This window comes from Lolium perenne, chromosome 6 (assembly GCF_019359855.2).
Source record: "Lolium perenne isolate Kyuss_39 chromosome 6, Kyuss_2.0, whole genome shotgun sequence".
In the NCBI taxonomy this organism is placed as follows: Eukaryota; Viridiplantae; Streptophyta; class Magnoliopsida; order Poales; family Poaceae; genus Lolium; species Lolium perenne.
Window position 1 is genome coordinate 104,948,513 of NC_067249.2, and position 15,443 is coordinate 104,963,955.

Consider the following 15,443-nt stretch of genomic DNA (forward strand, 5'->3'; position numbering starts at 1 on the left):
CCTTGGTTTCTTACTGAGGGAAAACTTGCTGCTGTACGCATCACACCTTCCTCTTGGGGTTCCCAACGGACGCGTGCTGTACGCGTATCACCGGTCTGGGGGCCGGTCGACCAGGCCTGGGACCGGGCTAGCCGGTTCAAACCGGGCCTGGGACCGGGTGCTGACCGGGCTCGGGAATTGTCGCGTAGTAACCCTCCCGGTTGGCATCAGCTGGTTTTCCGGTTGGCGCCGGAGCGGACCCGGTGTGCCGCCCGGTCGGACCGGGCAAGGGACCGGGCGTGCCGGCGTGGCGGCCGGTCTGACCGGGTGCTGGGACGGCCTGGACTTTGGCTTCTCCTCTCGCGCATGCCTCCCGCTCCTCCCTCGCGCGTCCATGGAATATCTTCATGTCCAGCTTCTTGCCCAGCTTCACGTCCATCTTCACGTCCAGCTGCTCCTCTCCTCCTCATGCAATGCTTGTCTCCTCTTCATACCTGATGATACATAAGTAATAGGACTTATGCAGTATAAAGTTCTCATCAATCAAAGTATCATTTAGGAACAAGTTCACATGTTGTTTAAGTAGCTTCGCATGAGCCCTTGTAATAGGTCCAATCCTAACTTCATTGGACTTGAGCTTCACAACAACTTCATCTTCATTTGGTAATGACGGAGGGAGTAGTGTGGTAGGGATGTCCTCATCCGACATGGTCTGTAACAGCAAGCCGACGCAGTCGAAGAAGGTATGCATCATCGGAGCCGGCATGGCCGGCCTAGCCGCGGTGTACGAGCTCCGCCAGGAAGGGCACGACGTGACGGTGCTGGAGCAGAGCGGTGACATCGGCGGGCAGTGGCTTTACGACCTGAGGAGCGATGGCGCCGACCCGCTCGGCACCACAACGCCAGTGAGAGTGCACATCAGCATCTACGCGTCGCTCCGGCTCATCAGCCCTAGGCAGACCACGGGCTTCACTGACTTCCAATTCAGCCCCAAGAACGGCCGCGACAACCGCCTTTATCCGGGTCATCGCGAGATGCATGCGTTCGGACTTATGGAGGCTGTTAGAGCATCTCTAACAGCCCGTAAATCCTATCAAATTGAACTTTTTCGGCGGTTTTACGGATTCGGGCCGAAACGCGCGCAAAATAGAGCCCAAATACATGGGCTGTCCTGTAAATGAAGTTCAGGGGTCCGAGAAATCGAGCGGACGCCCCGTATTAAAAGGGGCCGCGAAGGGGAGTTCGGTTCGTAAACCCTACCCCCCTCCGCCGCTCCGCTCCCACCGCCTGCCTCCGCTCCGACGAGAGATTCCGGCCCCTCCGACGCTGCTCCACCGCTTCGGCCACCACCCCTCCGTCCGGAATGGCGCGTGCAAGACGCGTGGGTAGGGGAGGTGGCCGATCCGGCACCGGTAGATCAACTCGGCGTCCGCCGGGTGTACGGGCGTCACCGGAGCGCGCCAGGCGGAGGCGCTCCGACGGCGCGTGGCGGCGGGCCGACCGGAAGTGGCCGGAGCTAATGGCGCACCTTCAAGCATGCGCGAAGGAGGCTGCGGAAGGAGAAGCGGAGGCGCCCCCCACTGCCGGCGCTGCCCCCGCGCAGCAACGACGATGACGCCGGGCCGCCTCTGGCCTGCGGGAGCACCTCCGAGGCGGCGGCCATCGAGGTGGCGGCGGTCGTCGTCGCCTAGGAAGAGCCGGTGACCCTTCACCCTCCGCCGGCGACATTAAGCACCCCGGTGACAGTATAGTTACTCTAGGGACTACAAATCTAGTCTAATTAGGTCCCTAGTACGTAATGTATGTCGAATATGCATGTATTTTGTCCGTATTATTGTAAATTATGAACGAATTCAGCTTGATCGGATGAAATCGAGTGCAATTGCGAATTTGATCTCCCGTTACGTTTGATTTCAGCGAGTTCGGTTCACGTTTTCGGTTTCTGTTCTGCGCCATGGCTAAATCCGTTCGCATTTCAAGTGGTCCGACGATGACGGGCCGCACCCGAACGAGGCGGCGGATCAGCAACGAGCGCTCGTTGAGTCCTTCGAGTCGGAGAAGAAGGTCCAGGACGACGCCCGTGCCCGCGAAGACGCGCAGATTCGTCGTGCCATTGAGCTCTCCCTCCAGGTGGCGCAGCAGGGGAGAGCAGGCGATGACGCGCTGCTAGAGCAGCGGCGTCTGGCCTCCGCCCTACGCATGGAGAGGCGGTGCGCGCAGCAGGAGCTGCGGCGGTGGGGAGGCGACTATGGGGCGGGGACGTTGAACGCACCGTCGGGCGACCATTAGGCTAGGATTAGATAAAATCTAGCCGTTTTTATTCGAACTTGTAATATATAATCAAATTTGATGCAAACCGTTATTTTCGTGCACTTTTATTTATTTGGGGTGCGTTTTTGAGGGACACGGCTGGGGAGCGACTTCCTTAAACGCGGCACGAAGAAAACACGTCCCCCAATCGCTTGATCCGACGCTATTTGGGGGACGCTTTAAGGAACGGAGATGCTCTTAGTCTTGATACCAGGGGTCTGCGCGCCGCCATAACGTCAAGGCGTTAGGCTGGTGCCAACGCACCGCCCCGCTCCCGCCCCGCCACGTCAGCTTTTGGCCCACTCTCACCCCACTCTCACCCCACTCTCACCACACGGTGCCAATGCATGGGCTATAGTCCCCACTCTCACTTCTCTCTCCTCCACATCACCATTTCTTTTCCACATTAAGTTATTTCACTCGATTTTGTTTAGACATTCAAAATAATGCAAGAAAATATTTTATTCAACTTAAAATATTTCCGATTACATAATAATTAATAAATTGCATAATAAATATTAAAAATTACATAATAAATAAAAATTCTACTCTTCTTCCTCTTGTTCCTGCTCCTCCTCCTCGTCGTCATCATCTTCCAGACCAAGCTCTTTTTCCACCATCTTCATGGCCTTCGCATGTTTGCGCTTTTCTGCTTCGTTCATGTCGACGGTTGATCGGTCTTTCATTTTGTTCCATTGCTTGAATAGCTTAGCCTTCACTAAACTCTTCATCATGTTACTCATTGCGAAGGATTTACTTCCTACCTCACTGCTTGATGAGGTTTCCTTCCCCTTCCTCCTGCCCTTACGTACCGCGGCCTTGGCCCTATCGCGGCCCATTGGACGCTCTTCCTCCGTGTCGCCTGTCGCGTCGCTAGAGCTGAACTCACCAGAAGGTCCTAGACGGATTCTCTTGGAACTGGAGTCGGTTCCACTACCAGGACCATGTTGTCCTTTCCACTTCGCTTCATTTTTTACAGCATTCCACCAGTGGAGCTTTCTGAACGGCTGAGTCACTCTTTTGTCTGCGGCGTACCTCTCCATTGCCGCCTTCATGACCATATCATCGTCTGCTCCACTCTGACGCATATTTGTTTCTTGGATGTGGTATGCATTGAACAGGGACACCTCCTTGTTGTAGGCGTTCCAATGATCCTTCAGCTGCTTCGAGGTCCGATGACGGGAAGGATCCGCGGTAGAGTTGAAGGTTGCAGCTATCCCACCCCAAAAACTAGTGCCGGTCTTGCAATTACCGGCAACAGAGTCCTTGGAGTTAAAAAGCCAAGCATTAACCTACCCCGAAATAGATATTGTTAGTGACAAATCCTAGCAAGAACCAATAATGCAATAAATATGTGATGGGTTTGTAAAGTACCAGTTTCTCCTCTTCCTGGACAGTCCAGTCAAGCCTCTTTGCACGCGGTGGTACGATTGTTTCCGCGGCATTGGACTCGGAGCTTGGAGCTTCGGAAGGTGGTGGGGGGTACGGACCATATGGCGCGTATGGATACGGAGGTGGAGGGTATGACCCGTACGAAGGTGGTGGGTACGGTGCAGTGCCACTCCCGCTACCTACAGGTGGAGCATTTGGAGGTGCTTGGGGGTATGGATACGGAGGCGGAAGAAATGAACCATATGGCCCCGGAGGCGCCGGAGGTGGAGCGTATGGGCCATATGGCCCCGGAGGTGGTGCGCCGGGGGACCATAAAACTCGGGGAATCGGCGAAGAAGCTACATTGGTGCGACGATGTGTCGGAGAGACACCTTCGAGGTCTATTGGTGACCCGTCTTGCATCAGATCCGTGAACGTGGTGAAATCTGGTGGAGTCCAACCGGACATGGTGGAGAAGTTGAGAGAGGGAAGGTGATGAATGGAGATGAGATGGGTGTGGAGTGTGAGTGAAAAATATGGGGGTATATGGGGGTATTTATAGGGGTGGAGCTGAAAATTTGAACCAAAGAACGGCTGGGCGACGTGGACCAATCGCGTCGCGCCACGTCGGCTAGCCGTTGGGCACTCCCGCCCACTCCCGCCCGCTCTCGCCCACTCTCGCCCGCATCCAGCCCGCCTCCCGCCCCACTAACGCCCGCTCTCGCCCGCCCTACCGCCCGCTCGCCTCCCGCCCAGCCCGCCATCGCGCCGCCCGCCTCCCGCCCCACTCCCGCCTCACTCCCGCCGCCAACGCGGGCGCCCGGCGGCGGGAGCGGCGCTCTCGCCGGCGCCCCCGCGCCCCTCCTCCCGTCCGCTTCGCCTCCAGCCCCTCTCCCGCCCCGCCCCGGGCGGTAGCGCCCCGGCTGCCGCCCGCGTTGGCACCAGCCTTAGTGGGCGGTGAGGTACTCGGAAATTCACTTTTGAAGTTGGATGCATATGCTTCTGCTATCTAAAAACATATTTGAAAATATCAAAAAGATGCCAAGTTCCGCAAAAAACTGATATTTTCTGTGTCATGTGTAAAAAATAAAGAAATGCAAACTCTTTTAAGCACCAAATTTTGTCTTTTTTGCCCATGACACAAAAAATGTCGGTTTTTTGCGAAATGACTTTATGAGCATATAGAATATCGACATGTATGCGTCAATTTTCTGTCAGTTTTTTATATTTTAAAATGCATCTAGAATTTGTTTCAAAAATCAGAAGCATATGCTCCCGAGTGCAAAAAGAAACCTTTTTTTACTGTAATAATTTAGAGCAAGTTGTAGTTTTTTTCCTTTCCTTCCCGCTGATGGAAGGTTTGAATGAAATAGCTACTAACAAAACTTAATATTTATCCTATATGACACTTTTCCCCTTTTTTTAGAATAATATTTTTCTGAATTTTAGGATTTAACTTTTTTTGAGCAATAATTTTAGGATTTATCTGAATTTTCAAAACTAATTAGGCATAAAAGGCCCCGAAGACCGAAATCTCCCAAAAAGGCCAAAAGAACGCGGGCCGGTCGATCGGCAGCCGTGCCAGGCCGGCCTGTTTAGCTGGCATGCCATGCTTATCGCTTGAACGCGGCCCTGCTTGCAGTTGCAGTGCATCCCCAGAAACCCTAACCCTCTCTCCCTCTCCCAAACCAAAACCCCAGCAGCCCGAGGCAGCGCTGTGCGCGAAGATGGGGCGCTCCTACGCAGCCAAGGGGAAGAAGAAGCGGAAGCTTGAGCAAGGCGGGGCCTTGCTCGCCCCACCTCCGGTCGCCGACGAGGCGGAGGAAACACCATGCGAGGTCAAGGGGAAGAAGCAGCGGAAGCTTGAAGACGAGGCGGAGGAGTTTCCTCCGCCGGAGGAAGAGGAGGAGGGGGATGCAACGGAAGGGGAAGGGGCGGTGGCTGAGGCCGAGGATGTGGGAGAGGGGATCCCCATCATGCCCCGGCCTGTTGACCCCAAGCGGCGGCCGGGCGTCATCTTCGTGCTCGAGAGGGCCTGCCTCGAGGTCGGCAAAGTGGGCAAGGTATGCTACTATTCGCTAACTTTGATTGATTGTTTCTGAATTGGTGGTTACTGTTCGAATCGAGGCAAATTTATTCGAGTAGCTGGTTCGTCCATTTGGTCGGTTAATTTATACAAGTAGGGGAAAAAGTGGAACAACTGAAGTCGGGAGCGATATCAGTTACTGAAACAGATCACATTTTTGGACTGTCATAAATAAATTGGGGTGTCTGTGAGTCACTTATTTATCTTTTCAGAATTTCAATTCGGGCAAATCCTTTAGTTTTCACCGGTAAACACATCACTTCAGTTTTCAGCTCTGCCGTATGGCAATCCATTCGGCCAGAAGGACTTCTGATTTCGTAACTAAAATTCTGTTGTTTATTGACATACCAAACGCTGCACAGTACATCATAGGTTGTATTGCTGCTCTTTATTCTGTGGTAGATCTTCATGTGAGTTTTCTTATCGCTAGAATCTTGAACATCAGTAGCACTACCTGAAAAATATTAAGCAAGGTGTTTCTATGGACTTGTGCTGCTGTGTTGAACTTATAAATTCTTTGATACCATGATTCCCTGGATTTGGAATATGGATTTATGCAAGGATACAGGCGATTCATGTTGTTTAACCAAATGGAGTTTGGAATTTTTCTTCCCTTTCCTTTGGATGTTACTGTGTGCATGCATGTAGGTGGGTGTGCTGTTCAGGATTAGGCACTGTATGGATGGAAAATTCAGTGGCTGCTAAGATGTAGAGAGCAAGTAGTGCTCCTATAAACTATAATGATAATTTACAAGGCTGTGTTAACTAACTTTAACTGGCAGTAATATTTCCTTCTATATTTCTGATGATACGTTTTGTACTAAGCAGATGCTGGGTTGTACATTTATCTTAGCTCTGATGATTCTTCTAACAATTTCTGTAGGCTATGCAAATCTTGAATTCGGATGATCATGCTAATTATTTGAGGAAGCAGAATCGCAATCCAGCAGATTATAGGCCTGATATCATTTACCAGGTATTTTAAATTTCCTGTAACTATCAATTACTTTGAGATACTAGAATATTACCCCGAAAGTGTTTCCTCTCTCCCTCATCCTTGGGCTTGGCCTCCGTGCCATGGCGTTTTTTTCCTCTCCTGGATAATATTTGTCTCTGAATAGCTACTAGCTATTGTAGTTCATATGACTGCATGAATACCTGGGTGATTTTGAGCCAAAAAGGGTCGACTCTTGCCAAATTTTTTTCATTATTTTCTTTCTTAATTTTGCTAAAGAGTAACACAATTTTGGGATTTCATCCTATTTTGCTTGCAGGCATTACTAGCAATATTTGATAGTCCTCTAACTAAGGCTGGGAGGTTACAAGCTGTTTATGTTAGGACTGAAAAGGGAGTGTTGTTTGAAATCAAGCCTCATGTTCGCCTGCCAAGAACATTCAAACGCTTCTGCGGTTTGATGTGTAAGTAGTACATGTTCTGCACCTTTTGTGTTCCCATTTTGTGAACTGTGCTGACATGCATGATATTATATAACATTGCAGCACAGTTATTGCAAAAGTTGAGCATTACAGCAGAGGGGACACGTGAGAAGCTCCTTAACGTTATTAAAAATCCTGTTACCAAGTATCTACCTGTTGGTGCACGGAAGATTGGTGAGAATTTCTGTTTATGTACTAAATATTTTCCTGGATCAGATTAGGATGCTAATTGACATGTTTCTGATAATTAGGCCTTTCCTATAAGGCGGAGAAGTCGGTTAATTTGTTTGACTATGTTGCTAAAAGCAATGATGATGAGCAGCTTGTTTTTGTGGTGAGTGAAGCTGTGATATTGAACTATAACTCATTTTTATACTTGGTTGTTTCCTTGTGCATATTCTCATACTGCCTTGCACATCATTCTAGGTTGGTGCCATGGCCCATGGAAAGATTGAAAAGGAATACTCAGATGATTACATACAGAGTGAGTTGCTATTTCTTTGAAATAAAAATTATGCTAGTCGTGAGAACTACCTACCTAGTACTTCGTGGTCACAGTGATACTATTAAATCAGTGTTATTTTTCTTCTGTTTGGATCTTTTGAGAATTACAGACAGGTGTTAGATAAGCTGAACATTATGTTTGCTTTGTATGCTACGTTTGAAATCTAACCCTGAGAGCAATTCACTGTTCCCTATCCTATATTTACTGTCCCATTCAGATAGCTCATATATTCATGGAGTGTTCAGTGTACTGATGTCTCACAGTAAAATGGACACTTATTATCAGTTAAAAGAGTGTTTACTCAATTTAGCTTATTGGTCTTAACTATTACATAATTTAGTCTAGTACATGTACTGTAAATGTGCATAGAGAAGTGTACTAGTCTCTTCTGGTATGTCAAACTGTCTAATTCTCCGATTATTCTTAAAAAAAAATTCGTTACCCCAACTTAGCTGTTATTTGGGATAACTTTGCTGTTACTTGGAATGGTGACTTGTTTCAGTTAAGTACATCCCCACTTCTGGGCTGGTTCGAGCAAGAAACCAAAAAAGTATCTTTTGTTAGACCAAGAAACCGTTAAGTAATTTTGACTATACAAGTATATGCTTAGACTTTCTTAGATGGTCAGTTGGTATTGTTATTCTCTGCCTCAAGGTTTATTAACTACCATCTACTTTCCTGATTCTACACGTTTTACCTTGTTGCAGTTTGCAGTTACCCTCTCAGTGCTGCCTGCTGCTTAAATCGAATATGCAGTTCCCTGGAGCAGAAGTGGAACATCCGATGATAGGGATTTTTGAAATCGAACATTTTATCTTTGTGATGATATTATTCTGTGCTCGTAGCAAATAGTGTTGTCCTTTCTCCTATCATATGTCTACTGTTTTCATTTTGTTGAGGACTTCCAAGATCATGCTGGAAACGTATTAACATGAATGTTTTCAAGTGTTTATGATCCTTACAATTGAGTCATTTTTGGTGAAATGTCGATGTTATTTGCTTGAAATGGCATAAGTTAGAACAACTTGCAAAATGAAAAGAGCTACATTTGCACCCAAAATCTTGCAGTATGGCACTGTCACGCTTTGCCAAACTCAAGAAAATTGATTGTCTTTCCCCTCTTGCTGTATTTTCCTATGAATGAATGTGTATTTATGCAGCAACTATGTTTGTAAATAGGTCAAAGTTGTGTTTGTGACGCTACTTCATTTGCTAGGAGTACATATATTTTACAATTGGTGCAGGGAGAGTGATAACTTTCGAACATTGTACGTCTAGGAGCAAACCGATGCAATCTTAACATCTCCTTGCATTCTGGGGGTTACGTCTTGGCAGTCTGACAGTCTGCAACCTTTGCAAAGGGAGGTTCTGGAAATGAATCCAGTTTCTGAATACACTGATAACACTGGCCTATGAACAATGTTCCAAAGTTATCACTCTCCCTGCACCAATTGTAAAATATATGTACTCCTAGCAAATGAAGTAGCGTCACAAACATAACTTTGACCTATTTAAAAACATAGTTGCTGCATAAACACACATTCATTCATAGGACTGAATGCGACAAAAGACTGAAAACAGGCAAACATAGGTAATAAGTTGGACGGTAGCCAGCCTTTCTTGTCACATTATATTCACAAGAAAAAGTTCACGTGTGTTTTGTTCAACGGCTTCAAAGTTCAAACAACCCCATTATTATCGTGAAGTGCAATGGAATGGATCTTCTATTCTACTTAAGCCCTTTTTTGTCACATTATATTCACAACAGAAGTTAACATGTGAAATTTATCAAATGTTTCAAAGTTCAAACAACCTCATTATTATCATTATTTAGTGAGAAATAATATTTACCAGCGGATACATACGAACTGATCGCTTATTCTGCTTAAGCGTTGACAGCATGTTATCAAGGTGACGGTCCATGACCTCTGATACGGTCTCCAGGAAAGTTCCTTCGCTAGTTCCTGGAACTATTCTCTGCCTCAAGGTTTATTACCTACTCCCTCTGTTCACTATTATAAGATGTTTTAGACTTTGAATAGTTTAGTGTGGACTAGATATGGACTGAAATGAGTGAACCTACACATTGAAACGCATATAGATACATCCATTTTGCAGGAAAAAAAAACTAAAATAGCTTATAATAGTGAACGGAGGGATAGCATCTATTTTCCTGATTATGCACGTTTTAATTTGAACTTTGGTGACATGTTACCTTGTTGCAGATACCCTCTCAGTGCTGCCTGCTGCTTTAATCAAATACGCTGTTCCCTGTAGAAGAAGTGGAACACCCGATGAAAGGAAATTTTGAAATCGAACATTTTATCTTTTTGTTCTGTGCTCATAGCAAATAGTTTTGTCCTTTCTCCTATCATATATTCATTTTGTTGGGGACTTCCAAGATCATGCTGGAAAAGTATTAACATGAAAGTTTTCAAGTGCTTATGATCCTTGCATTTAAGTTATTTTTGGTGAAATGTCGATGTTATTTTCTTAAAACGGCCTTAGTTAGAACACTTTGCATAATGAAAAGAGCTACAGTTGCACACAAAATCTTGCAGTGTGGTTTACTGTCACGCTTTGCCAACCTAAAGAAAGTTGATTGTTTTTATCTCTCGCTGTCAAAGTATGAGCGTGAAAAGTTGAAATCCGTTTGGAAGTCAGCAAAAAAAAAAAATGCAAGCTTGAATTCTCAGGGATACATCATGCCAGTCCTTCCCTTCCAGACTGACACCGGCATTTTGCCTAAACAAACTGCAGTAGGAATGTTTAAGAAAATGAAGTAGCGTCACAAATCATCCTAGCAACCTTTAATTTCACATATTTAAAAGCAAAGTTGCTGCATAAATACACATTCATTCATAGAGAATCATAGGACAGAATGAGAGACTCTGAAAACATGCAAGACATAGGCAACAATTTGGACTCTAGCAAGCCTTTCTTGTCACATTATGTTCACAACAAAAAGCACGTAAAATTTGTTCAACGTCTTCAAAGTTCAAACAGCCCCATTATTATTATTATCGTGAAGTACAATTGAATGGATCTGCTATTCTACTAAAGCCTTTCTTGTCACATGCATTATATTCACAACAGAAGTTCATGTAAAATTTATCCAACGTTTCGAAGTACAAACACCCCATCATTATTATTTAGTGAAACAAATATTTACAAGCGGATACATACGAACTGATCACTTGTTCTGCTTAAGCTTTGACAGCATGTCATCAAGGTGACGGTCCATGACCTCCGATACGGCCTCCAGGAAAGTTTTTTCGCTAGTTCCTGGAAGCACAGCATCTTCCGCTTCGTCCATGATGACCTCGATTCCAGACTCCCTCTTGACAGTTTTCCTGCACATGATGCTACCCACGTCATAAGGCGTGAGGCCCCTCTGCGCTCCCTTCTTCAGAAGCATGGTGCTGATATGCAGAACTCGGGCGCACTGGGGAGGCAGGTTCCAACCATAGAACTTGAGAAGCGCGATATCTTTTCCAGCGTCTAGTGATTCAATGTATGAGGTGGTCTCGTCACTGAAGGGCTCGCGGGATTGGGGCCAGTAGAGCCACTCGAAGGTACAATCTTCAAACTGCATTGGATCAACATTTCAATGAATCTGATTATAACAATTGAGAGAGATATACGCAGTAATAAATCAATAATACATAGTTGCAGCTATCACTCACCTTTTCTGGCAAGCAGTACCCATGGTCAATTGGTACCAACTTCAGGTCATCTTCTCCATCCCGGCAGGCTAGCACGTTGCCAGCATGACGATCGGCATTCGCTAACCTGATATCTAACACGGCAATCTTCTGAACCTCCTGAACGGGGAAATCTCGAGGGCCTATGTCCTCACAGCTTCCATGATTCTCCACAAACATTTGCAGTGATCCGATCTTAAACCCTTTACCCATGTGCAAACAATGGACCAAAGCCGTGGGAGGTACGCCGGAAAATCCAATAGAATCACAAGATTTGGACCCATCAACAGGATGGTCGAGAACATACGCTGCAACCTCCCTCAATGCACCTTCCCCTACCCGTGTCCCCCTTTTCAACCCCTCGCCATCGACTGACAGAGGAAACCCCCTGGGGTTATTCTCCGCCATCGGTTCCTCGTCGATAGGCTTGAAAACTGCGACGTTGCGCTGGCCCAAGGGATCTGGCATGAAATAGACTCCCCCAGAACCCTCGGTCGACATCAGAGGAAGGTGGCCGTTGTCCAGACCAGCCATTGTTGCGCCGATCATTTCCATGACGGCAGGAGACAGCTTTACCTTCTCGTTAACAATGATGGGCTCAACCGAAGCACGTCCGCCACAAGCTGGTTTTGGGAGGGACAATGCATCTATCTGGAGGTTGTCATTCTCTTCGGAGTTAACGACTGTAACAACAGTGTCGTTATCAACCTGCTGAGTTTTCATCCTCGCCGGTGCGCGGATGTACAAGTTGATCACAGCAGCAGCACCACCGTTGCTGCTACCAATGTCGGTGATCAGCTGGTTGTCCTCAAGCTCCTCGCCATCGCACACCAGCCTTTGGTCCTCGAGTTCCTCCCCGGTCTCAGCTGCGACCTTGTTCTTGAGTTGCCCAACCTTGCTGCTGCTCTCCACCTGGTAGATGAATTTCTCCCCGCTGTCGGTCTCGACGGTGATTGTGCGGAGGTCGGCCAGCCGGAAGACAAGGTGGAGAACGTTCCCGTCAGCGAGTCCATAGTCCCTGACATGGGAGTTTCTTTGTGACAGCTCGTGTCCGGCGAACACCAGCCGTTGCTTTGTCACGACGAAGCCCTTGGTCCTCTGGATACGAAGCTTGACTGAAGCGATGGATTCAGACCCCAGGACACGCATTGGCATGGGTGCCATGCCAGGCATCGTAACAAAAATAAGAACCGAATCCAGCGGTTCCAGCAGGGGTAGGCACCGGGAGACGTGAACAACCTGGCGCTCCAGCAGAGGGCTGAGGATGGCGACGCCGGAAGACGACATCTTGGCTGATTCGTGGCGGCGATGACAGGAGGGTGAAAGCTAGTCGTCTCTAATGCTCGATTATTTACACAGGACTACAGATTGCTGCTACCCATTGGGAGTAAAACCCCTAGGATTTCCTCCGATCAGCAAGGAAATCCTAGGGGCGGCGGAACGAGGCAGCAATGCCCCTACAATGCCGTCTCGTATGCCGACGTGCTTGAACCTGTATACAAGAATCAAGAAAGCCATAGGTAAGAAATTTCGGTTACCAAAACATGGATATATCTCATAAGAATCTAAGCAGTTCGTACCTATCCTGACGGGATTGGATGATGGCAGCGAGGATGCCTCTTCCTCTGCCGCTGCTGTTGCTCCAATCGCAGAGCAGATCATCTGTACAAAATTAGAGAAAAAATCGAAGCCTATGGTCACACTTGGAAAAATCGATTTCCTAACTAATCTAAAGCTAATAAAAAAAGAAAAAAAAATCGAACAGATCAACTACTTGGGCAACACAACGAAAGTTGGCGAGATTCTGACCAGAGATGATATAAGCGATGGGACGACGACGCGCGCCGTCTCCGCCTCCAATGGCACGACCCACGGATTCCGCTTCCGACTGAAACCTGCGCTGGCAATAGCATTAGAAATCCAATCCAGCTGATCCATCCATCGTTCCTTCTACTAAAGAGAGCGAAGCTAAATCAGTTGACCTTATCGGAAGAGCGGAGTGACGATCCACGATGGGACGAAAGGATCTATCTGGTGTTCGATTCGGAGGGGGCAGGACAAGAGTATTTGAAGGGGAAGAAGCGCTCGGGGCGAGTCGGTTGTACTTGCTTGGTTTCGTGGGGACTACTGAGTCGGTTGGTCATCTATGGACGGATTTACCCTCTAAGAATTATAATGAAGGCATTTCCTTGTTTTTTTTTTAAAACCATGCAGGGTTTTTCAACACGGAATAGCTTACCTCGTGGCTAAGAAATCTAATGTGTCGGGTAGAGGCCAAATAGCTTTCTTTTCTTTTTGTTCTCTTTCCTCGCTTGGTTGATTGATGTTACGTGATACGTTAATTTGTAAGGTGACGTGCACAACTCGTACGAAACAAAACTAATATGGTAGCTTCTTCTTTTACGAAAATTTCATCCATCTATTCATAATCTTCAACAGCAGTTCTGAAACAACATCACAAAGATTTCTGAAAGTAAAATTACAAATAGGTCTGCAAGAAAACGAACATCGTGCATTTGGCATATCCACCCAAGGATATGGCCATAGAAGGACATATCGTTTCCATAGAAGACATAAAACAACCACACTAGTCGAATGTCCGCGGGCTTACTTCACACAAGGTTTGACAATATTCATGTGCTCGAACATACACATGCTATAACAACCCGTAGACATAAAGGCAACTATTCTATTAGGCACCACCTTGCCAAAGCAAAGAGTGTTGCTTTTTTTTCTTCATTGCCCCGCTTTTGCCTTTGATTGTTGGTTAGCTTGACCCCAAAGCAACACCGGCATTGAATATGACATCATCTCGGTGCCTCCAGATGTTGTTGTCATCGAAATGGCGTGCATATCCCTCATTTGCGTGTTGCGTGTTGCCCACCACTCCAACACCTCGTCTTGAGGCATCCACTCTAAGAGATTCCATTTAAGGAGAAATATGTCGGCATGTGGCAAACTCTCTTAGCCATCACGTAACTCAGTTGTCATATCCACCATCCGTTGAACTCATCAAATGATTTTTTTCAAAGATAGGTTGTAGAAAAGCATATCGTTTTAATAGTAGAAAAGGTCAACCACACTAGTTCAACGTTCCTAGGCTTACAACACACAAGGTTTGACAATATACACATGATCGCACATACACATTTTATAAAACCCCATTGTTACAAAGGAAACTACTCTCAATGCCACACCTTGCCGACACTTTGTTCATTTCACTAAAGAGAAGACAACTCTTAGGTCATAGAGGAGCATCAACGGATATGAACCGGCTCTGGGAGGAGGTGTCCTGGCCCAGGTGGGTGGCGCAGACTAAGCATCCAAGCGATAGCGAGAATTAAGTATGGATGTGTTTCACTAGTCCATTCCGCCAGTCACAGGGGCGTGATCACCAATGGCGAACATTTCTCAATCAATTACGAGAGGCATTCGCTTCTTTGATCTTTAATAAGAGAAGCAACGAGACTAGTAGGGGAAATATATTCCTCGGTAATGTCATCAAAGCCAAGTTCTCCAATCGTAAAAGGGAATATTTCATGAAAATGGAGATTTTCCTGCGGCATTGGCCGTTGGGCTACCCTCAGAGTAGTTGCTTTTATCATTGTGACACTTTTGTCGTCGATTTTTTCGGTTATCTTGACATCGAGGCCACAACACCATTGAACACGACATCATACTAGTGTCTCCAAATGTGATTATCGTTGGAATGGCACGACAATCCATCATATGTGTGTTTTCGTGCTTCCCACCACTCCAACAACACTTCATCTTGATGCATCCACTCTAGGAGATTCCACTCTTGGAGAATGATGCAACATACTTCCCTAGCCATCACACAACCCAGTAGCATGCTCCAAAGTCTCCTACTGCTGATGGCACAATAGACATTGTGTCAGATGTGGCAACCTCACCTCTCAAATCTATATGCACCAAACACTGATTCATGTACATGAACCAAAGAAAGACCTTAAAGATCATCGATGCTCTACACCGTACCTATGATCCAAAGGAGGCCCCCTTTCAGATCCATTGTGTTCACCACAAAGAA

General features: G+C 46.8%; 3 protein-coding genes across 3 annotated transcripts; 2 read left to right on the forward strand and 1 right to left on the reverse strand.

The window, feature by feature from the left end:
* The first annotated feature begins 686 nt into the window (after positions 1-686).
* LOC127310361 (flavin-containing monooxygenase FMO GS-OX-like 8) lies at positions 687-2,268 on the forward strand. The gene is made up of 2 exons (XM_051341043.1): positions 687-1,040; positions 2,110-2,268. Exons 1-2 carry the CDS (start codon positions 687-689, stop codon positions 2,266-2,268), a joined length of 513 nt encoding a protein of 170 aa, XP_051197003.1.
* A 3,020-nt stretch (positions 2,269-5,288) lies between these two features.
* On the forward strand, positions 5,289-8,672 carry LOC127307460 (uncharacterized). The gene is made up of 7 exons (XM_051338192.2): positions 5,289-5,723; positions 6,630-6,722; positions 7,021-7,165; positions 7,247-7,357; positions 7,435-7,517; positions 7,610-7,667; positions 8,396-8,672. Exons 1-7 carry the CDS (start codon positions 5,388-5,390, stop codon positions 8,473-8,475), a joined length of 906 nt encoding a protein of 301 aa, XP_051194152.1. The 5' UTR covers positions 5,289-5,387; the 3' UTR covers positions 8,476-8,672.
* Positions 8,673-10,769: 2,097 nt separating this feature from the next.
* Positions 10,770-13,506, reverse strand: LOC127307459 (phosphatidylinositol 4-kinase gamma 4). The gene is made up of 5 exons (XM_051338190.2): positions 13,375-13,506; positions 13,202-13,287; positions 12,973-13,054; positions 11,375-12,884; positions 10,770-11,277 (listed from the first exon to the last, which is right to left on the reverse strand). The coding sequence occupies exons 4-5, from the start codon at positions 12,677-12,679 to the stop codon at positions 10,882-10,884; spliced, it is 1,701 nt and encodes a 566-aa protein (XP_051194150.1). The 5' UTR covers positions 12,680-12,884; positions 12,973-13,054; positions 13,202-13,287; positions 13,375-13,506; the 3' UTR covers positions 10,770-10,881.
* Between the last annotated feature and the right edge of the window lie 1,937 nt (positions 13,507-15,443).